Raw genomic sequence first — 25346 nt, forward strand, 5'->3', positions numbered from 1 at the left:
GGAATATTCGCCTTCCCCTCCATGGGCTGTAAGTAAGGTTGACATAAGAAATGTAAAAATATCATACAAATTATCTAACCATCCTCAGATGCACATAATCCAATTCCCCACCCTTTTATGTGGACACATTCATCTTCCTCAAGTAATTATCAAATATCCACTGTACTCTTTTCTGCTTTTTACCACTCTTTTAGGTACTACTTGTTTTTATGTAATCCATGAACAAAGGTGTTCCAACACAAGCTAGACTCTTAAATATATATATATATATATATATATACACACATATATATATATATATATATATATACACACATATATATATATATATATATACACACACATATATATATATATATATATATATATATATATATATACACATACACATATTGAGATGGAGTCTTGCTCTGTCACCCAGGCTGGAGTGCAGTGGCACGATCTCAGCTCACTGCAACCTCTGCCTCCCAGGTTCAAGCAATTTTCCTACCTCAGCCTCCTGAGTAGCTGGGATTACACGTGCCTGCCACCATGCCCAGCTAATTTTTGCAGTTTTAGTAGAGACGGGGTTTCAGCACGTTGGCCATGCTGGTCTCAAATTTCTGACCTCAGGCGATCCACCAGCCTCAGCCTCCCAAAGTGCTGGGATTATAGGCGTGAGGCAATTACAATATTTTAAAAATATAAACCCAACACTCCAATGGACTCATAGACAGTAAAATATTACTTAGGTCTCTAAAAAGCATCAAGAAGTCATGAACTTCTTGTAATATTGAGGTATTTTCTGCCTCTATATGCAATTGTAGCCTGGAGAGTGTTCTTGGAAGTATATGGAAGGAGTGGTAGTGAATTCCAGAACACTGGCCCCCTAGACAACAGAGGCTGGGGCAGAATTCACCAGCGTTCAGAGCAAGCCCACAGTCTCCCCAACCCAGCCATCTTTACATGCAGCTTTGTCAATGGGGAAGTACTAACCCGCAGTCAATAAATACTTTTTCCAAGAAGTCCTTAGGAAATTTAATGTGCAAAATTTCAGTCATGCAACATTGGAAAGAATGTCAATTTATACTTAAGAACTATAGCTGAAGAAATTAATGTTGTGGGTAATAAAAAGTTGCTCTCAATGGACTTAAAGAGATAAACAGTTTGCCAGTGATGGAATGAGAGGTCTTGCTATTTTGAAGCTTGCTTTATTGATCCTCAGAAGAAACTTGAAAAATTTTACAGAGGCTAGATGATGCCTAACACCTACAAAACTTAAGAACAAAAGCCTGTGTAGCCTTTTCATCATGCTTTATTAGTGAAACTGGCCCAACTAACAACAGAACTGATGTTTATGGGATTTTTTTCAGTCAACATAGCAATTGACCCTCCTGGGCTTAAAGCTTGAAACTTACATTTGTCTTATCTGAGTTCCTTCAGGCCTCCCAGATAGTATTAACAGCAAGGAACTGAATCTTACCCTATCATCCCATCCATCTAATGAGATGCCAGACCACTCATTCAACCACTTGCTGCCTGTTGACCCACTCCATTTCCTCACCCCTCCTGTTTTCCTTCTCTGCTACATAAACCTGTAACTTTAGTCAGGAATTTGGGGGGTTCAGTGAGAGACAGATTTGAGAGATTTAAGACTTATCTCCCAATTCCCTGACTTAACATCACCCAAATAAATAAAGCCTTTCTTCCTTGGCAATACTCATTGTCTCAGTGATTGGCTTTCTGTGAAGCAAACAACCAGACCTAGACCAAAACCTTTATGTTCAATAACATTACCGCCTTTCTACAATTTTTTCCTTTCTTCTTTTGTTCTTTTTATCCTCCATCTTACTTTTTAAAAATCTAAGAAAGGATTCAAGTTTTATAATATGTATGTCATGTACATCCATTCTCAAACAGATGACTTAAGAGTTCAAAATCAGATGAACTCATAGAGACAGAAAGCTGAAGAGTTACTAGGAGTTGGCTCAGGGGTGGGCACAGGGATTTTGGCAGTGGCTGGTAAGGATGGTGGAGAATGAAGAGTTACTATTTAATGAGTATAGTTTGTTTAGAAATGATGAATAGGTTCTGGAAATGGTTCCAGGTGGTTGCATAACACTGTAAATGTACTGAATGCCACTGAACTGTATACTTAAAAATGGTTAAAATGGTAAACTTTTATGTGCGTTTTACCACAATGAAAAAAAAAAGGTGGGGGGGGGGCGCGCGCAAAAAAGGAGATGCAGCACACCATCTCTTTTAGACATGACCAATTTATTCAGAGAATTCAAATTTCGTTTGGCAAAGTATATCCAGGGCAGAGAGTTTGGGATAATTATGTCATTGGAAGCAATCACATTATCTACAGCAAATTGCCTGGGGTACTATCTGAAGGAAAGGCAAAACTTTTAAAAACAATTTAGTATGTGGGGGGGTGATAATCATAAATATTTGCAAAGGTAACAAAACAAACAACCAGCTTATACAACCAAGGCACGAAACATGCTAATGCTAATAATCCTTTATTCAATTTAGTTCAACACACATTTGTGCAAGAGACTGGGCTAGGTGCTGGAGTTGAGGTGGAAATACAAAAATACCAAGATGCAATCCCTCTCAAGAACTGTATAATCTAGTAAACGCACATATAGAGATGGTGCTTGCAGGTAAAAACTGCTCTAAAACCATGGGGAGAGAAGAGTTTACTTCCTTTCAGAGGGTGAACTCGGAACCCATTTAAATTTGGTAGTATGGGTGAGGAAGGTCATAACATGCTAAGTAAACTGGTGTCTAAGCATGAGACAGCAACAGCTAATGGTCTAGTTCCTCTGTGGCTTTAAATACATGAAAGGGAAAAGAGTATTCAAAGGTATTTTTATTTTATCTCATTGTTAGCCCAGTATAAGGCAGATGACAAAAAAATAAAGTATGAAGAGGCAAGAACATAGATTGAAAACTCAATTTCCTAGTTTTAGTGTAAACTCAAGCCCCTATGCATATACATCTAGTTTCTGAAGTCCACACTGCCAAAAGGGAAAAACAAGAAAAACCAGCCCTAGCAGTGCCCTGTCATCATGGCAGAGCACCGTCTCTTCTGTGGGACTGAAACAGCTAGCTTTGGCTACTGCCGGTAGTGGACAATACAGCACATGGAAATTAGAAGTCCATAAATGTGCCCTCCTAACACGAGAATAAGAAAGGTGGCTAAAGGAGATAATTTCAGTGACGGAGGGGATGAAATATTTTTTGGTTAATTGATGTAATGATGACTCACTATGCCTTATTTCCTATTTTTAAAAACACAGAATGAGCAAGTCATTCCTGAACAAAAATTTACTATGTGTATAACATACACCTCAAAATGAATTTTAAGGGAACATATTACTAATCAAATAACACAGTTTATGCTTTTTCAGTTTCCACAAATTGTTAATTATGATAGTTAAGGGAACCCTTACAAACACAATATATAACAAGTCATTTCAATATTGTTCATCATCCTTAACTTCTGAAAGTTTGTTATCTTATCTAGAAAGAAAACTACTTACAAATCTCATTTTCCCACAAAATTAATTCAACATCCAACCTTAAAAATAAATAAAGCTTTGCCAATGGTAAATGGAATGCATATACCTGCCAGGCTTTGATAAAATAAAAATAAACAATTTACATAAGCAGTACCTGGTAAAACCAAAACCTCCTTTTGAAGTATAAAGTTCCATTCTTCTTGCCCTCTCAGAACTGCCAATCAATTAGAATCCTCTCCCCCAGGAACTGTTCTGGTTTGTAATGTCATACACAGTATTTTTTAACATTAATAAATTATTGATATGCTACCATAAATAAATAGTCACTTTTTAAACCAAAATGACTGTAGAGGACTAACAGCACACTGAAATAATTTATTTAAAACTAAGATTTGTAAAAATGTGATCTATCCTGGCCTAATATTATTAAAATTAAAAATCAAAAGGTGAAATATTATTTCAGACCTATATACATCAAGATGCCAGTTCTTATAAAAAACATACTTTAGTTGTAAATGCTAGGTTATGCAAAAATAATTTTATTTCAATTTAATTTTAATGAATCTCCCCCAACTATAATATTAAAAACGTCAAAAGAACTTAAGTTTTAATGGCAAAAAGTTCCTATTTTCCCCATCTACTAAAAAGATTGTTTTCCCTTATTAACATACAATGCCCTATTGTTAAGGCACAACTTTTTTTAGATTAAAAATGAAACCATAGATTAGGTTTATTTTATACAACAGTTACAAGACAGACTTTTTGTAGGCATATAAATACATCTTAAATTCAATCAAGATCTAAAATGAAAAATTATTTTTTCTTTCTAGGATCAATCAACACATAGCCGATAGGTAGTTACAGCCAGAATAATTCCAACAGTTCCTGTTTTAACCCATCAGATTGTCTCCAGAAGGCCATCTTCAAAGTGCGATCTAAGAGAGGAAAGCTGAATATTTTCCTTTCTGCATTGGCACTCCACCTTTCTTTACTTAGGCTCAGCTATCAGAGATAGCTGCCACCTTCAAAGCCTAAGTGCGATCCAATTTTTTAATTCAACATGAGACAAGGACAGATATCCTGACCCTGGGGTGACCAGGGCAGACGTCTGCTTTGCATCCTCCCTGTTACCCTTCCCGACTTCCCTCTAGCTTCTTTCTGACCCTCTTCCTAGCCACCACCCCTCTCCCTCTGACACAGTTCACAAAATATTCAAAGGGAGCACCTAACAAACAGGAGGAATTTGCACAACTGTTACTTAAAACACACAAACCAAAATGTTTTTGTTACTTCATTATATAGTATAAACAATCAACTGAATAATTACTGATTTAAAATAAAAAAAGAAACACTAAAACTGGGTAGCACATACCAAGACAAACATGACCATCTTGTAGGTCCTTGTAAATTCAACTGAACTGGGGATACAAGTAGGAAAACAGTAAAGGAAGTTTCGTCAAGCATGCGCATCTACCCAACTCTCTTGTATTTTTTTTTTTACATTTACATTCTTGAACAATGGGTAGAAAGAAATACTTTGTAAAAACACTCATATTAGACTTGACAACGTAAAGGTTTGTGGTTTTGAAGGTGATTTTCCTTTACTTTCTGAGGAGTCTTTGTAATGTAATAGTTAACTAGGCCTCCTCCAGGATTGATCTCTGGTACTAGGAACTTTACCAGAGCTTCAGATTTCAGCAGCCAGTATCCAGAAAAATGTGTATCTAAAAGAATTTGAGAGTGAGAGTTGTGAGGGAAGTATCCTGGCTAAGAAAGAAAAGCAGAGATACAGGAGAACATGAACCGGTAAGGGAAATGGTCACAAGGTAGAAGAGATGAAGAGGGGCAGAGGAGGGGGACAGCTGATGGGTACTGAGATCATTGATGTCACTGCCTCTACTAAATGTGGTGCATACAAGTCATATTTTAAGGAAAAATTGCCTCAAAATAAGGGCAACAGTGAAGAAGACCAGGAGCTGGTGCGGTGTGGATCATTAAAAGTAAAAGGTAATGACTTTGCTACTTTTTAGAAATAATTTTAATGTAATTCTGGGAGATTACATTACTCATTCATGAAGGTTTTACTAGTATGCTCTGGCACAATGTCTTGTATAAATAAATATAAATACTGTTCCTAATTCTGCAATGTATATTGGCTTTTAAAAACAATTTTAAAAACGAACTTTTTATAAAAGTACTTAAAAATCATTAGTAACTAGACTATACCCAACATATTATAAAAATAATGTATTTAACTCTCAACCAATATCTTAAGTTTTGCACACAACACACAACCTTCACAAAGTCATTATCTACATGCAGATTAATACAATTAAAAATAAAAATAAAATCATCACTTTGGGAGGCCGAGGCGGGCAGATCACCTGAGGTCGGGAGTTCGAGACCAGCCTGACCAACATGGAGAAACCCTGCCTCTAATAAAAATACAAAAAAATTAGCCAGGAGTGGTGGCGAGCACCTGTAATCCCAGCTACTAGGGAGGCTGAGGCAGGAGAATCGCTTGAACCTGGGAGGCAGAGGTTGCAGTGAGCCGCGATCACGCCACTGCACTCCAGCCTGGCCAACAAGAGTGAAACTCTGTCTCGAAAAAATAAAATAAAATAAAATAATTCCTGCTAATATGAACTAGTTTGCTTCCCATTAAATCAGAGTTCCCACATAACATTGAAATTAAATTCCATTTTTTACTTGCCAGTCCCATTTCCCTAACTTTGACATACTATAATAATTTCCCTAACTTTGACATGCTATAATAAAAACAGATGCTTATACCACAGGACTCTGGCAACAGCATATACCTTTGCCATCTCTCCTGAAAAAGAAAGTTTCTTCAGCTTATTGCAAAGTAAAAAAGATGAGGTCTCTGATACTCTTTTCAAAATTTTCAAGTCTTATTTAAATATCAAGTGTTCCAACTACCAAAACTTTGAATGAATTTTCACTGAAAAGACCTACTAATGAGGCCCACCATCTTCTCGAATTTGACCAGTTGCAAGAGACTGGGTGAAAACATTTGTGTTATGTTAGATTCAGTTTACTAATAAGAAAGTAAAGGGCTTTGGACAATGTAACATACAAACCTAAAGTATGCACCTTCCACCAGGCTAGAACGTACATTCTTTGGTCAATTTTACTTCCAAGATAGGAAAATAAAGGGAAAGCTGCTTTATGGTTAAAAAATTTAGCAAAGAAAGAAACCATGAGAAATGCCTCTCCTTTATCAGTATGTTATGGAATACAAGGGCACTGGAGTCACATGAAATAATGGCATGGATAGTTTACATGAAGTTTCCAGATTTCACATTGAGAGAAACCATACATCCCAATGAAAGACAGTTCAGAAAGCAAGGTTCTAGTTACGGTAACACAATGAATATGTCACAACTTTTTTTTTCTAACCAGACTAGAAAAAAATTTCATCAAAAAGTACCTTCAACCTTCTCTATTTTAATCTGAAGGGAAATTAAGAGAATCTCAAAAGTTACTAAACTTTCAGAGTTTGGTTAGGCTAGATACATTTATTAATAGTAAAAACAACCATGGCAAAAGCAACCATACTCATTCTCGATAATGAGAGAATCTTCTATATACAAACCTGGCAAATTAAAAAAAAAATACTAAAACAAAGTGTCTGAAAATAATGAAAGCTAGTTCAATTCATGTAATGTCAAGTAACTTTCAACTGTAATAGGATCATTTATATTCTTATAGTGCCTTATAGCATATTTTATCCTTAATGAGAGAATGAACCAAAACTATAGTGCTAACCCTGAAACCTTAAACCGAACCTTACAAAGTTAAAGACTAAGCGTTGGTCAGAAGGAAAAGGATGCAACCATGCATCTTCCATAGGGAAAATGAAAATAGCAAGATGGCAGAAATGCTGAACTCATGGGTACAAACACACTTTTCTTTATAAAAACAAAACAACATACACACATACAGAAATTATTACAATGCAAACCATCATGTATCGCTATTTTCTACCAGCTGGTGAACCTGTTATTAAAATTTCAAAGGAAAAATCAATTAAACTTTTTCTATTTTAATCCATAGAAATATCCAGTAACATAAATACATTTGTTGCATATTAATGAATGTGTGGTTTCTTGTGCTTTCCATCCAAATTAGAGGTAAAAATCCCCAATGACTTTATTTTCAATGAAATATAGCTGTAAAGTTATATTAAACATCTACACAAAAATCAATCTTTCCTTCAACCAAATTCTATATGAAAGTACTAACAAACAGTGAAGATTCATGATGTTGTGTGAAAATGGTGACTCATAACAATGTAGACTCAGCTACAGATTTTAATTCACAAATATATATATGCGCCTTGTGTATGACAACTGTATGAAAATAGTCTCAAAAATAAAGACAATACTTGAGACACAAAGCAACCCATTTTCCCTGATCTTGCATCCTATTACAGGGAAAATAAGTCTCTGATGCTTCATAAATACTTTAAAAAGTTTGGGATGGCCTTAACCATGCATAGTCTCCACCAATCCTTTGAAGCTTCCAGCATCTCAGGCTAACCATTTCAGCTGTGAAGAACTGTACCCTGTAATCAGTTATGCTTATTTATGTCCTGTCTTTTCTAGATCTGGGAGTTTTCTGACCAGGGCCTGGTGGTTCATTCTGATGCTAGCAAGGAGTCCCCCTTCAATGCCGTCTGAACCAGTGTAACTGATTTCTTCACCACTCAGGGTAGTCATATGCCCCCCTAGGGCTTTTAAGATGGCATTACCAGCACATATATCCCACTTTTTGATGTATGTCACATGGATATATAAATCAGCTTTTTCTTGACTCTTATCAGGCACATCCAAAAGTGCTAAAACTTTATAACCTAAAAGATAAACAAAGAATTTAGGTTATTATTCAAAAAATTTTAAGAAAGTAGCATACTTTTCTGATTAAGCATACTGTTAAAATAACAGGACGGGGTGTGCAGGAGCTTGCTGCAGTCTCTGCAACTGCTTAAGTTTAAAATTATTTCAAATTTAAAAAAAATTTAAAGTAACAGTATAAACATTAAACTCAGAACAAAAACACATTGCAAAGTAACTTATTTTTTATTTTTTTATTGAGACAGAGCCTCACTCTGTCGCCCAGGCTGGAGTGCAACAGCGCAATCTCGGCTCACTGCAACCTCCACCTCTCGGGTTCAAGTGATTCTCCTGCCTCAGCCTCCTGAGTAGCTGGGATTACAGGTGCGTGCCACCACGCCCTGCTAAATTTCTTTGTATTTTTTAGTAGAGATGGGGTTTCTCCATGTTGATCATGTGGGTCTTGAACTCCTGGCCTCGTGATCCGCCTGCCTTGGCCTCCCAAAGTGTTGGGATTACAGGCGTGAGCCACCACACCCGGCCTGCAAAGTAACTTATTAAGCTAGTCTCAAATGTAACCAAATATATATCTACAATTTAAAAATTTTAAATCTACATTGTGGTTATTTTCTATGGAATGACACATTCAGTATGTGCCATTTTCTATGGAATGACATATTACACACACAAGTTTTACCTAAACATCTAAGTAGGCCTGATGTGAAAGAGAACTAACAGTAACACTACCACTCTAAAGCCTTTTTGTAATGAGGCAGAATTTAAAAATTAAAGTAATAAAACAAATGCAGAAGAAACTGGGTCTAGAACCTAGTCATCTCATCCCTGCTGGGTATTCTGGACATTACTTTTCCTAACCAACCTAACAGACAGCCTCTAAGAAAATAATGAAGCCATATGAAAGAAAGCAGATATACAGAACAGAAAATTAAAATTATTAGGCATAAAAGTTAAAAAGCATCGGCCAGGTGTGGTGGCTCACGCCTGTAATCCTAGCACTTTGGGAGGCCACAGCAGGCAGACTGCCTGAGCTCACGAGCTCAAGACCAGCCTGTGGCAAAATCCCGTCTCTACTAAAAATAAAAAATTAGGCAGGCATGGTGGTGCATGCCTGTAGTCCCAGCTACTCGGGAGGCTGAGGCACGAAAATCACCTGAGCCCAGGGGGCGGAGGTTGCAGTGAGCCTAGATCACACCACTGCACTCCAGCCTGGGAGACAGAATGAGACCCTATCTCAAAAAAAGAAAAAAAAAAAAAAAAGTTAAGAAGTATTACTTCTCCCTTTATGTGTGCTGAGAAGGTTTTCCAACACATTTGTTTTCTGACCATAATTTGCTATTAACCTGAATTAAAACATTTCTGACATGTTAGACAGTACTCATAACAGGAGTTGACAAACAGCCCCTCAAGCTAAATCCAGGTCATGGCCTGTTCTTGCAGGGATCTTAAGATGAGAATTTTTAAAAAATATGTTCAAAAGTTCATTAAAGAAAATCAAAGAATAGTATGCAACAGAGACTGTATATGGCTCACGAAGCTTGAAATTGTATTATCGGTTTATTTTCCGAAAAACTAGGCTGACTATAATACAATAGTACAGAATACACAGTAGGGTGGGTGTGCACTAGCCTCTCTTGCTCATCCCAGGCACGCAGGTTAAAGAGTTCAGGGGTGTTAGAAGTGACTCAGGGATTAGCCTTTCTAATAATACTTAATGATGACTCCTGGCGTCTTTCTGCCATATGAAGCATCTTAAGTGCTTGATCTTTCTTCCTCTCCCTGATATTCCCACAGTTAAGTAAGACAATTATTTTGAAATCAGATTGCATAAAAAGCAATTAGTGGTAGATCTAATGGGAATATGCTTTTGTGTATTCAAGAAAGAGAAATCACTGTTGTGAGACTGCTTCTTTCTAATAAGAAGGGCAGAGTGACTAAAATCCCACCCTCGAGGTTACCAAACAGGAGACCAAGCCTGCCTTGAAAGTACACCACTCCTCCTCACTTTCTTCCCAAGCATGCACAAGCAAATTAGTCTCCTAACATAGCCTTGACCATGCCAGGAACATTCTCCAGGGATCACACAGGAAGAGGAACATACCAGCCCCACCAGCTGGGATAATTGTAGTCTGGTTTCCAAAAGTCTGAAGAGCGACCTGTTTGACCATCCCTGAATGGGAACGAGACACAACGATCCTTGGGGTCTTCTCATTGTAGGAAGAGCGGGCTTTCACATTTGAACCACCATCTACCATTGCCCAAGCTGAAAAGCAAATATAATATCCATTAATGGCACTGAAGCTTTAAAACTAAAGGTTATATTCTTCAGAACCCAAAATGCCATGTATGACTGACAAAATAACTCTCTTCTAAAAAACTATTTGTATTTTTCCCCAAAACAGAAAGCTTTATTTTTTTTCAGAGTACTAAAGTAGTATATATGTATTTGTAAAATAGACATGTATTAAGACAAAACTAAAAAAGGTCAGGTTATCTTGCATAGCCAAAGACAACGACTATTAAATATTTGGCTTAAGGATTCCCATGCTCCACTGGGATGACACTGCAACTCCACTTTTCCCTGCATCTATCCCACTTCCTTCCCTCTCTTTCACAGTTGTGATCCCAAGAGCACTCCCTAATAAACATCCTGAAGCTAATCTCCAGCTCCAAGTCTGATTCCTGGAGAACCCAACCTGCAACATAAGCACAAGTAACTTCCCTAACTCCAATTTTAAAACGCATTTTCTCCTATACTGCCTCCACTTCCATATACTCATGGTTTCAATTATTTGCATATTAGCTCAATCTCCTAAGTGACTTTATAAACAGAAAACAGTTAAAAGAGGTGAGTTAGGTTTACATATCCGCTTTATCAGAGTATTAAAGAAAAAGCCTTAGATTTCAAAATAGAATAGAATTTTTAAAAGGAAAGGGGATGTCAGAGATGGCTTCAGCTGATTTTCTTGGTTTGGAAGTTTTCTTCACTGACTATAAAACTATACAAGAGAACAAACTTACTCAGAATTATCCCAATTAGATTGTTGTTTTAGCAGTCACTCACTACAGGGCAAGATATAGTCCACCATGGCTAGTAATGAAACCAGCTGCATCACCAGCTTATTTCTGGCTGCAGAGAAAAAAATCAAAAACATTAGCTGAGTTTGGGTTTCTGAGTTCCCCAAGAATGATGGCAGTCTCCTGGACTCTTCTCATACCTCCTTCTAAAAACTATATACAGCAAGAAGAAGAACAAATAGAAATACCCATGCTCTGTACCTACAGAGTAAGAGACAGAAGAGAGCTATCAACACAAACGTTATGAGAAAGTAGGGAGGTAAACACCGAAGATCAGCAGGATAAGCGCTGGAGCTGACCCTAGTGTGGGGATTATAGCAAGAGCTTCGCAGAGGTGCTAAGAGGTCAGAGAACTCTCAGTAGCTGTAGGACTCAGATAATAGCAGCCAGGATTTCTCCCTAGAAGGAAGAGGTTCCATCTAAAATGGGAAGTACTGAAACAGGCCTGAAACTTGGCAACAAACCATCAAGAAGCAGCTGGGAGGAGATACAGGACCAGAATTGTAGTCTTGAGAACACCCTGGTGGCGGCAAGGGAGGGGATGATGATGTAAGACATCTTTTGGGATTTGGAAGGTAGCAACTAGAGCTGAAGAGAAGGAAAAGATTAAGATAGGGGCTTTATTGAATCAAGGTCAGATCAAACAAGAAAGAAGAGCTCTGAAAACCAAAAACCATACTGATAATGAAGATAAAGCCTTTCCCACACTAACAGAAATGAAATCTCCTGAACTGAGAATCATCCAAATTCCCTTCCTGCCACCAACCTTCCATCAATCTCACAATAGCTGGCCCAAACAGGGATAAGAAGTATAAAACTGCAATTTCCACTGAAAAATATAAAAAGAAAACATAAAGAACACAGATTAAAACATTTCAGGATACTCAAATTTCCACAATGCAGAGAAAAACCATAAACCAATATTCTAACATGATTAAAAATAATAAGCAACAATATATTGAATAAATGCCATGAAACACAAGACCAACAACTCAGAAAAGATGGGCAAACAATAACGAGATGTAAAGTGGGAGCTCATATAACACAGAAAAGAAACTGAAAAAAAAGAAAAGAACAAAATCACTGCAGGCTTAGCACTAAATCACAGGACACACAAAGGGCAACAGACTTCTCCAAAAGTATGGCAAGCAATGAGAAAAGCAAAAAGGAAAGTGAAACAAGTAAACAGATAAAAGGGACCACGGAGAAAGTGACACATTCAAAAAAAAAAAAAAAAGAGTCAACATACATATATAAGGAGTCCCTGAAAAAGAAAAATTAATGGGATAGAGCTAATCTTTAAAATTACAATTCAAGAAAATGTCCCTAAAAAACAAAAGAGAACCTTAGTCTGGGCTCAGTGGCTTCTGCCTATAATCCTAGCACTCTGGGAGGCCAAGGTCGGAAGATCACTTGTTGAGCCCAAGAGTTCAAGGCTGCAGTGAGCTATGATCATGCCACTGCACTCCAGTCTGGGCAACAGAGTGAGATCTTGTCTCTAAAAAATAAAAAATTTAGGAGAGGACCTAAATACCTACACTGAGAGACATACCGAGTACCTGGGAAATTTGCCCAGAATGCCAATTCTAAAAGACATCATAGTTATATCATTGAAGTTCAGCGGGTTGAACAGTGTCCTACCAAACTTCATGTCCACTTGGAACCTTCAGATTGTGAACTCATTTGGAAGTAGGATCTTTGCAAATGCAATTAGCTCAGCTGAGGTCATAGCGGAGTAAGGTGAGCCCTAAATCCAATGACTGGTGTCCTTATAAGCAGAGGAGACAGAAAGGAGACTGTCATGTGAAGATAGGCAGAGACTGGCTGGAGTGATGCATCTACTGACTAAGGAATGCCAATAACGTCTGGAGCCACCAGAAGCTGCAAGAGAAAACTTCCTCCAAGCCTGCAGAGAAAGCATGGCCCTACTGACTCCATGATACCAGACTTCTGGCCTCCAAAACTTTGAAAGAATAGTTTTCTGTTTCAAGTTTGTGGTAACTTGTTACGACAGCCCGAGCAAACTAATACAGGGTGAACCAAAGACTGTATAACTAGCCAAGTAGTCTTTTAAGTATCAAGACTATTGACAAAGTTGTTAGCATGTACTCAGGGAAGATCATACCATGAGTTAGCTCTTCTGAGGTAATCTATTAGAGGACGAGCTTTATCCAACCAAGGGGTGACTGAGAAACTCTTAGCAAATGCATTGTCAGTTACCATTGAACAAATTTAACTGTGGATTTAACGTGAAACCAAAGATGGGAATAAGGTAAAAGAATAAAGGTGTATAAATGGTTATCTCATAGTTGGCTGATAAAAGTTAAAGGAAACCATTTAACTCTGACAAGCTGAACAGCAGAGTTGAAAAGTAAACATCAAAAAAATATAACTGTCTAAAATACAATGATGGTCAAGGCTGAAATATGCTAATTTCATTGACGCTTATAGTAGTGAACCAAGAGACAATGAGACAATGTCTAAAGAAAAGGACTGCATGAGTATGTAAAGAAAAAAGGATAAATAAAGGCATTAGTAAAAGCAACAAAAAGAACAAATATAACTTAAAAATAATAACAGTAATTGTTTGAACCACACTGAACATATAAAATTCATTAAGATCATAAGAATATTTTACAGAGAAGAGAGAGAAAGCCTGTTCCTTCCTGGAAAAACATGTTCCCGCTGGAAGGGTTCTATACTCTAACTCCTTATCTGAAAATTGGTAAATAAAGTAAAAGAATTAAACACTTATCCTGCTTTTCTAGAAGAAACATTTCAGGATAAACAAATTAATTCCAGTTAATAGAGAAAGTTCTCTATAGAAGAATTCATGCTAATATATGTGGAAACAACAGAAATAGAAAATCTCATTTTATAACATCCTTAATAGATCTTAAAACTATTATGCGAAAGGTTTAATAAAACTGGATCTCAAATGACGTCAAAATCTCTCCAGCTTACCTGCTAGTAGCAAAAAAATAAAAATTTTGTAACTAAGAGATCAGGTCATGAACACTTTAATCAGCTGAGCATCATGAATGGCGAGACAAGTATTATGTAATACGATGCAGTAGGAAGTACGTGAAAAATACCTACGATGTATTCATGACAAAAATGCTTAACCTCAATCCAATCAAGGATTCAGATCTAACCTGCACTTCATAAGACGATATAAAAATAAAGAAGTTAAATGACACCCTTTGGAAAAATTTAGACAAGTCCAAAAGATGGACTACTCTAAAGGAGAAATGACTTAAGCTTCCCAACATCAACGTCATGGGGGGCACAAGGGGCCTAGGGGTTGTTCTAGATTAAGAAACCTTAACTTAACAACCTATCAACCAAAATAAATGTTTGTTGGTTGACTGGATCTTGGTTTGAAGTAAACAGCTGTAAAATCCACTTTAGCAGCAATTGGGGAAATGTAAATATTTGATGACATTAGGAAATAATTGTTAACTTTATTATATTAATATACTGTCCTTTTGTAGAAAATCTCCTTACTTTTTAGAGATGCATACTGAAGTATAAGGGTAAAATGTTTATTATGATCCTTATAATTTTTTTTAAGGTACATAGGCCAAAAAACAGGAAAGCAAATACGTAAAACTGTTATCAACTGTTAAATCAGGATGAAGGGGTATATAAGTATTCATTATAATTTTATGTTTGTTTGAAATTATTCATAAAAGTAAAAAGAAAATGAAGAGAAAAAAAAACAAAAAATCCTCTTAATTCTTTTTATAAATATTCCAAAACCAGTTTTACTAAGAAGTGAATTTACAGTGCTTTATCTCTAGAGGTCAGTATTGTGTAAGAGAATAAAAATATTATAGTATATCTCAGTACATACTACCAGAATAATGTAAGAATTGCTGACTTAGTATTTTTGAAAATGTTCTTCATGTTACATAAACTCAATACATTAGTAACACTTACATGACATAATTATTTCAAGTGTCTAGTACAGTATGTACTTAAATATAAATGATGGATGATAATGAGGTATAGTGGTAAGGTAGAAGAGCAGCTACAAAATGTGTTTATTTTACCTGTAAGATATGCTAAAAAAAAAAAAAAAAAAAAAAAAAAAAAAGAAAAAAAGAGCCCAGTAGGAAATAAAAAGTGGTTGGTACGTTCCTACACCTACTTCAGACTAACAATTTATTATTAATAGCTACAAAATTTCCACCGAGTGAATATACACTTGACCATTGAACAACATGGGTTTGAACTGTGTAGCTCCCCGTATACCCAGATATTTTTCAATAAATATTTTGGTAAGATTTTTGGAGATTCGTGACGATTTGAAAAAAATTCACAGACAAATTATGTAGCCTAGAAATATTAAAAATTTAAGAAAAAGCTAGGTATGTCACGAATGCATAAAATATATGTTGGTACTAACTTTATCATTTACTACCATAAAATATACACAAAGTATAAAAAGTTAAAACTTACCAAAACTTAAGCACACAAGCACTTACAGACCATACATACATAGCGCCATTCACAGTTAAAAGAAATGTAAACAAATGTAAAATCATAAACTGCACAAAATTATAGTATGTATTACTGAAATAATCTTGTACCACCCCCCACCCCAATGCTATTGTGTGAGCCCAAATGTCATGAGCACCCACTTAAAACCCTATGTCACTTTGGGAGGCTGAGGCGGGCGGATCACGAGGTCAGAAGATCGAGACCATCCTGGCTAACATGGTGAAACCCCGTCTCTACTAAAAATACAAAAAATTAGCTGGGCATGGTGGCGGGCACCTGTAGTCCCAGCTACTCGGGAGGCTGAGGCAGGAGAATGGCGTGAACCTGGGAGGTGGAGCTTGCAGTGAGCCAAGATTGCGCCACTGCACTCCAGCCTGGGCAACAGAGCGAGACTCTGTCTCAAAAAAAAGAAAAAAAAAAAAAGAAACCCTATGTGATGTAATCATCTCTGTGTGGGAAGTTTGTCTCTCCGGCAAATTGCTTATCATGGCAAAAGTGATCTTTTGTGGGTTTTGAGTATTTTTCATAGCGTTTAGTACAATTTCATAGTGTTTAATACAAACTTTGAGTAACACCATGAGACTCATTTGAACAGCCACTAGTGATGCCAGAAGTGCTCCCACCTAGAGAAAAATCATGACATTACAAGAAAAAGTTGAATTGCTTGATATACACCACAGATTGAGGTCTGTAACTGTGGCTGCCTGCTATCTCAAGATAAATGAATACAGCGTAAGAATAATTGTGGGAAAAAAAACAAGAAAACTCATGAAGCCATTGCTGAAGCTACACCAACAGGTGCAAAAACCTTAACACTTTTTAATGAAATACCTTTTTATCTCATATTGAAAATGCAGCTATTATGTGGGTACAAAATTGCTATATGCCTAAAGACTGTAGTATGATTAAAAAAAAATGAAGTCATATGACAACTTTAAATAAAAGGAAGGGGAAGAATCTAAAGCTGGATTATTTAATGCCAGTAAAGGATGGTTTGATAATTTTAGAAAGAGGTCTGGTTTTAAAAAATGCCAAGATAACAGGAGTAGCAGCTTCTACCAACCAAGAGGCAGCAGACAAGTCCCCAGATGCCATTAAGAAAGTCACTGAGTTCTGTCTGCTTGAACAGGTTTTCAATGCAGACAAGTGTCCTATTCTGGAAAAAAAATAATAATAATAAAAAAAGGGCCACAAAAGACATTTATTAGTAAGGAAGAGAAATGAGCACTAGGATTTAAGACAGGAAGGGATGGGCTAACTCTACCGTTTTGTATAATGTAGTCAGGTTTATGACCAGGATAGCCCTTATCTACAAAACCGCTAACCCCCGAGTCTTGAAAGAAAAAGATAAAACACCAGCTGCTTGCTAGTCTTCTGACTACAACAAGAAGGCCTGGACAACAAGAATCCTTTTTCTGGATTGAGTCCACTGATGCTTTGACCCTGAAGTCTGAAAGTACCTTGCCAGTAAGGGACTGCCTTTTAAAGTTCTTTGAGTACTGGACAATGCCCCTGGCTACCCAGAACCCCACGAGTTCAACACTAAAGGCATCAAGTGATCCACCTGCCCCCAAACACTATGTCTCTAATCCAGCCTCTAGAGCAGGAGGTCTTAAGGACCTTCAAGGCTCATTATACAAAGTACTCTATGGAAAGGATTGTCAATACTAATAGTAGAGAACCCTGACAGAGAAAATCATTCAAAGTCTGGAAGGATTACACCACTAAAGATGCCACTGCTATAGAAAACCCATGAATTCATCAAGCCCAAAATAATAAGTTCCTGCTGGAAAAAACTGTCCAGATGTTGTGCATGTCTCCACAAGATTTACAACAGAGGCAATCAAGAAAATCATGAGAGTGCAGATATTATTTTTAAAAGGTGGGGGGTACAGGGTTTCAAGATAGGGCTCTTGGAGACATTCAAGAGGGAACAGACACCACACCAGAGGAATTAACAGAAGACGACTTGATGGAGATGAGTGCTTCAAACCAGGGCTAGACAATGAGAAAGAAGATATAGAAGAAGCAGTGCCAGAAGATAAATTGATATTAGACAATCTGGAATAAAGGTTCTCATTATTCAAGACTGCTTTTGACTTCTTTTATGACATGGACCATTTTACAATACAGTCACTGAAACTAAAGCAAATAAGGATTGGTACCATATAGTAAAATTTTTAGAGAAATGAAAAGTAAAAAAGTCAAACAGACATTACAACATATTTTCACAAAGTTACATCAAGTATATCCTGCCTCTCCTTCCACCTCCTCCACCCGAGACAACAAGACTAATAATCCTTTCTCTTTCTCCTCCTCCTCTGCCTATTCAATGTGAAGACAAAGAGTTTAGACCTTTAGGATAAGCCGTTTCCCTCTTATTCAATCATATATTTGCTCTTATGATTTTCTCAGTAACATTTTCTTTCCTCTAGCTCACTTTATTGTAAGAAAACAGTACATAATAAATATGCAAAATATGTGTTAATCAGCTATTTATGTTGCTAAGATTTCTGGTCAAAATGAGGCTATTCGCAGTTAAGTTTTTAAAGAGTCAAAAGTTATACACAGATTTTCAACAATCAGTGCCCCAACCCCTGTACTGTTCATGGGTCTACTGTACTACACTTACTTATACATTTATATATTACTTCAGTAAAATACTATTCAAGTATCTCTTGATTCTAAGAATTTCAAACTCAAGGAATTAATTCTAATTAAATTTGATAAAAATTTTTATAAGCTTTGCTCCAACTACTGCCAACAACAATAATATCTAGTTCCCACTATAGTCAAGTGTAGCTAAATTCTGGTAAACATACCAATACTTAACTGGTATTCCTCCAACATCAACATACTGTCTGGATCTGAAAATAACATTCCAGGACGAGGGCACAAGGCAAGCAAACATTCAGTGTGGGAATGGAAAGTCAACCCAACGTAATTCTAAACTTATTGATTATTTTAGAGAGTTTGCAGACTAGCAAGCACCTTTGAGTTCCAGTACATTGGGCAGGTTAGCCGCACTACAGAAGAATGGGGTATTATATTACTAACTTAAAAAGACATTTTTAGAAACCACTTTTTGCTAAGTTAGGGATGTTTGGCTTCTTTAAGGTGGGTAAGCCTACAGACGAGAGAGGAATATAGATTCTTATTAAATAAAGGTTTCTAAAAAGGGGCATTTTATTATCCCTATTCTTCCCAATATGTACAGATGTGGAAATCAATGCCCAGAGAATGTAAATCTATTTGCCTATCTAATATCAATTTCCTCTTCACTTCCTTTATTGAGCTTCCAACTCTCTTTGGAATAGCAGGCTCTGTTTGCAGCTAAGGGTGTCATGTGACATTCAGCCAATAAAATGAAGCAGAGGTTTAATGGATAGGACTTCAAGATATTTTTTTCCTCATACAAAGAATATCTAGGGTAGACCTTTTGTCTCTCTTCTTTCTCCTTTCTTCCTGCCTAGAACAGAGAACCATGGTAAATGAGAAGAGCCACCTTTGTGAACATGCAAACAAAAAGCTATCTTCTAAGAAAAAAAAGCAAAAAGAGAGGAGTCAGATCCTTAAACGTATTATGGAGCCACTAAAGCACACCTATGCTTTGGCCTTCTTGTTAGTTGAGAAAAAGAAACCCTTGTTGAACCACTGTAATCAGATTTACACTGTGTGTAGCTAAATGCCATCCTAACTGATATAGTGAGATAATAAGGGACAGTGCCAAAAGAACAAGAGGGATTCAAAGACTTAAGCTCTGTATTTAACTTTTATATGCCTGTTTTTTTAATTTAAAAAAGTCATAATTTCCATTTTATATTTCTTCCAGAATTACTGAAGACTGAAAAAACTTATGTCAATGCACTTCATAAACTGTGAAAATACAAAATAATTGTAAGATACTAACAAGGAGTGGTTACTTCTTAGAGTAACATTTTGAACTTATGGTTTCATGACAGGAGCTCCTAAGTCCATTTTTTCATCTATGAAAAAAGATAACGTCTTTCCTTTTCACATAGTTACTGAAAGGTTCAAATGAGATAACATTAAGTATACTGCAAATTGTTAAACATGATATAAATGTTAGAAATTATGGAGTTATTATTTTGAAAGTGGTGTGACACTGATTTGAATAAAATTTCTATGGTTGATTCTACCACTAATTTACATGAATGACCTTGAGGAAGGTATTAAATTTTTGAGTCTCATTTCCTCATTTGTAAGTGAGAGTACTGATTTTAGTAACTGTGTCTCTCTGTGTAGCAGTACTATGCTGTACTCCAACATCCACTTTCCCTGTTTTCCTTGAATGACAGAATCCCTAAATTTTAGTTTGGATGCCCATTGAAAATAAGGACTATTTTTTTTGCCTCCTTTGTGACTGGGTTCTAGATAGGTTTTGAGCAATGGGATGTGAGGTGAAGAGATGCATGTTTGACTTCACAAGTCAAACCCTTAGTGGGAAATGTCCTCCATGTCTCCCCTTTTACCCTTTCCACAGGTGAAATACAGCTGAAGTGGTGAGCCATCCTCAGTCACACAGAGGAAGACAACAGCAAAGCAACAATAGAGATAGAATTGCATGCCTGGCACCACGGAACTACCTTGGCAGTCATGGGCTGCTTATATACTGTCTGTTAGAGAAAAATTAACTACTTTGTATTCAACCTCATATGTTTTGGTGTACATTACAGCAGTCTAAATTAACGGCCTAGTGTGTATCCTAAACTAATTCAGTAAGGATTAAGGAAAATATGTGAAGGTAATCCATAAGCCATAAGGCAGTTATATAATTAATCTTACAGTATACTGTCATAGCAATGGCATAAATCTTTTGTAGCTTATCAAACCATCAACTTTAAAAATTATTTGAAATGAAAAGAAGAAAAAAGGTCAGATAGCACAAAGTGGACTTGATTTTGAAACACAGAGCCACCACTCAAATAGATGTTTAGCCAATCTCAGAGCAGCCCGAATTTGGGATTCACATTTATTCAGCAAAACAAACACATAATTTTAGAGTAATCAAAAATTAACTTTGTCTTTCCGTTTCTCACCACTTCACAGGCAGCCTTTTCATGCAATTATCAGTCACGCCCTTAAGACACAATGGAGATGACTGCATAAATGATGGTAGTATGGGATGCTCATTGTATCAATGTCCTAAAGCTGCCATAAAAAACTACAGGTTGAGAATCCCTAATCCAAAATTCCAAAATCTGAAATGCTCCAAAAATCCAGGACAAGCACTGACATGATGTCACAAGTGGAAAATTCCATACTGGACCTCATAATAGCTCACAGATAGAACTTTGCTTCAACCACAAAATTATTTAAAATGTTGTATAACATTACCTTCAAGCTATGTAAACAAGCTATATATGAAATATAAATAAATTTCATGTTTACACTTGGGTCCCATCTCCAAGATATCTCATTATATATATGCAAATACATTAAATCTGCAATGTGAAACACTTCTGGTCCCCAAACATTTCAGATAATGGATACCCAATCTGTACCACAAACTTGGTGGCTTATAAAAATGTATATATTTTCTTACAGTTCTAAAGGCCAGAAGTCTAAAATCAAGGGGTCAGCAGGGTTAGTTTCTTCTGGAGGCTCTGAGGAAAAATAACTTCCATGGCTTTCTCCTAGCTTCTGGTGACTGCAGTCCTTAGCCTATTAAAGACATCACTCCAATCTCTGCCTCCACCTTCACATCATCTTATCCCACATGTGTCTGTGTCCTTTCTGTTTCTTACAAAAACACTCTAATTGGCTTAAGAACCTTCTCTAATCCAGTATAATCTTATTTCAATGCTTACCTTAACTTTCTGGGTTGTTATGGTTAAACTGTGTCCCCCAAAAAGATATGTTGACATCCTCACTCCCAGCACCTCGAAATCTGACTTTATTTGGAAATAGAGTCATGGTAGATGTACTAGATTGAGATGATGTCACACTAGAGTAGGGTGGGCGCTGAATCCAATATGACTGGTGTGCTTGTAAGAGGAGAAGAGACACAGACACACAGAGAGAATGCCATATGATGATGGAGGCAGACATTGGAATAAGCACTTATAAGCCAATGAATACCACAGAATGCTGGCAAATTGCCAGAAGCTAAGAGGAACACAAAAAGACAGTCCCCTACAGGTTTCAGGGAGAGCATGGCTCTGCCAGCACCATGATTTTAGATTTCTAGGCTCCAGAACTGTCAGACACTACATTTTTGTTGTTTAAGACACACAATTTGTGTTTTTTTGTTACAGCAGCCCTAGGAAACTAATACAGGAGTGGACACAAATTTAGGTACATGACAGTAAATGCTACAGACAAACGGTTCAATAACAATAATTCTTGAAAGCTCTAGCAAATTTCATACCTGTATATTCGGAAAATGGCTTATGTATAACTCCTAGCATGGGTTTACCATTTACAGCCACACACACCATAGTAGTGACGTACTTTCGAAGATCCTCTATGAGAAAAACAAAACAAAACAACACACACAAATGTCAAAGTAATGTGCATAAATTCAGGATACAGTATTACACTTTAGTTCATTAAAAAATTTATATATATGAAATGTCTTTCCAAAACAACAATCCCTTCAAGCAAACAGAGTCCGAGGGCAAGAGCCAGTTTAAAGGAGTGGCTAACAGTTCTGGTTCACGATGAGATACCATCTCACACCAGTCAGAATGGCTATTATTAAAAAGTCAAAACACAACAGATGCGAGTGAGGTTGTGGAAAAAAAGGAATGTTTATACACTGTTGGTGGGAGTGTAAATTAGTTAAGCCACTGTGGAAGACAGTGTGGCAATTCCTCAAAGGCCTAAAGAAAGAAATACTATTCGACTCAGCATTCCCATTACTGGTCCAAAAGAATATAAATCATTCTATTATAAAGACACATGCATGTGTATGTTCATTGCAGCACTATTCACAATAGCAAAGACATAGAATCATCTTAAATGCCCATCAATGATAGACCAGGTAAAAAAAAAATGTGCAACATATACACCGTGCAATACTATGCAGCCATAAAAAAGACAAGATCAGGTCCTTTGCAGGGGCATGGATGGAGCTGGAGGCCATTATCCTTAGCAAACTAACACAGGAACAGAAAACCAAATAAGACGTGTTCTCTAAGTGGGGAGCTAAATGATGAGAACACATTGACACATAGAGGGGAACAATACACACTGGGGCCTTTCAGATAGAGAGTGGGAGGAGGAAGAGAATCAGGAAAAATAACTAACGGATACTAGGCTTAATACTTGGGTGTTGAAATAAACTGTACAACAAACCCTCATGACACAAGTTTACCCTATGTAACAAACCTGCACTTGCACTCCTGAACTTAAAAGTTTTAAAACAAATTGCATTTAGAGTGAAGACCCTTTTATATTATAAAAATCACACAAACAAAACAGTTCTGGTTCTACAGGCATTACCTGGGTTATTCTCCTAGCCCACCATTTTGTTAACTGAATGTCCTTGAGTAAATTACTTAAATTCAGCTTCCTTATCTGTATAATATAAACAATAACTAAGCACTCATCTTTAGGTATAAATTAAAATAACTTTTAATTAAAAAAATCAAATTAGACACTTAAGATAGTCCCTGCACAAGGGACGTGCTCACTAAATGTTATTATTATATGAACAGGACAATCTCAGTTTAGGAAGAACTTTTTATGAACAAATTTCTCGATATTCCATATTTCTATTATCTACTCCTGAAAAGTTCTGTGTTGTAATTTTAGTTACTATTAGATATATACATCCACTGTCTTCTCCCTGTTCTCCAAAGTTATGTATTGATTGTTATGGTTCAAGTTCAGTGCAAAAGCACTGAAATACAAAGGTAAAAAGGTAGAAGCCTCCACATTTAGGGAACTTACCATCTAGCAGGACAAATAGATAAACTTTAACATATAAACCAAATGAAGAGTGAAAAGGCAGAAACTAGCTACCTCTGGGTAAGAAACAAGGCCTGAGAGGGGAATCTACAAAAATAAAATCTGACTAGGACTAGGTAAAAAAGGTGACTGGAGGGACAGTAGTTCTGTTTTGTTACTTACTTGCCTTCTGGATACCTAGAAATTTACTATTTTGAATTCCAAAGTCAGATGTACATGCATTAAAACTTAAATTCCTAATATCCCGAGTAAACATTAAATTCTGGCTAAAGAATTTTCTTCAATTATAGGTGTCCAATATAAAACATTTTGCTACTACTGTTAAAAATGCTTCCTTACTGAATAATCAGTGAGCCACTATCACCTATAGGAAGTATGCCTTGGTTCTGGTTCTCTACTACTAAATGTCAATCAAATGTTTTGAGTTCAGTTTAAAAATTACCTGTATATTCCTGTGTAGCATCAAGTGGGTCAATCCAGACAGTAACACTTTCTGCTGGTACCTCTTTAGGAGTAGTTACTTCCTTTAGGATATCCTCAGGAATCTTATGATCCCACAAGATAACCTCCTGATCAGCTGCATCCACGTGTTCCTCAGTATTAATCTGCATTAAAAACAGGTGACAGTTAAAAAAAGTAAGAAAAAAATCACTATTTGATAAACTACAAAAGAAAAAGTATTTCAGACAAAAATCACAAATTATAAATAAGTAAATCCCTATTTTTATTTATTTTGATGCTCCATATTGCAAAATGAAAATGAAAAAAAAATCCATGACATCAGGTCTTTAAATGCTTCCCAATCTAATATTCAAGCCTGGTTTGTTGACTAATCAAGACAGATAATTCAGATATAGAGAAATATAGAGAAACTGAGCATTGAAGAAACAAGCTACTTAAACCTTAACAATGCTTTATTTAAGATAATAGCTCTAAAGTGTGAAAATAGACAATATTCTGGAACACAACACAAGCAACTAGAGTTAGAAGAAAGACATATCACAGAATAGGGAGGTACAGTCAAATTTTCTACCTTTTTTTTTTAACTAAGGAACAAAATTAAAACATAAAATAAATTTAACTTACCATACAGATATGTAAGGATGTAGGGTAAGGAGAGAAACATAAGTAGAGGAAGCGTTGTTAGGAGAATAGAGGAATATATTCTCTCCTTACCCCACACCCTTACATACCTACATATATATATATATATACACACACACACATACAAAACCCCCCTTACATATATGTATTCTCTCTATATATTATTTCTATATATAACATATATATACATGTATAATACTTTATGTAAGTATTCATTTACAAATACATTACAGATTCCTTTAAATTGAGATTGCTCAACTTTGGCACGACTGACAATTTGGACTGTATAATTCTTTGTTGTGGGGCTGTCCTGTGCATTGTAGGATGTCTAACAGCATCC

At 36.4% G+C, this 25346-nt stretch overlaps 1 protein-coding gene and 1 pseudogene across 2 annotated transcripts in view; both read right to left on the reverse strand.

The window, feature by feature from the left end:
• Nucleotides 1–2237: 2237 nt before the first annotated feature.
• LOC101176709 lies at nt 2238–6297 on the reverse strand (annotated as a pseudogene). Its single transcript, XR_179537.3, has one exon. The product of XR_179537.3 is annotated as a histone demethylase UTY-like (transcript).
• A 916-nt stretch (nt 6298–7213) lies between these two features.
• Nucleotides 7214–25346, reverse strand: part of IMPAD1 (inositol monophosphatase domain containing 1) — a 31409-nt gene continuing 13276 nt past the window's right edge. The window contains exons 2-5 of the mRNA XM_003256002.4: nt 24345–24507; nt 22359–22454; nt 10485–10646; nt 7214–8385 (exon numbers count right to left, since the gene is read on the reverse strand). Of these exons, the coding sequence (XP_003256050.1) occupies nt 8114–8385; nt 10485–10646; nt 22359–22454; nt 24345–24507 (693 nt within the window). The 3' untranslated portion in view covers nt 7214–8113. The remainder of the gene's footprint in view (nt 8386–10484; nt 10647–22358; nt 22455–24344; nt 24508–25346) is intronic.

The sequence above is a fragment of the Nomascus leucogenys genome, chromosome 16 (genome assembly GCF_006542625.1).
Source record: "Nomascus leucogenys isolate Asia chromosome 16, Asia_NLE_v1, whole genome shotgun sequence".
Classification (NCBI taxonomy): Eukaryota; Metazoa; Chordata; class Mammalia; order Primates; family Hylobatidae; genus Nomascus; species Nomascus leucogenys.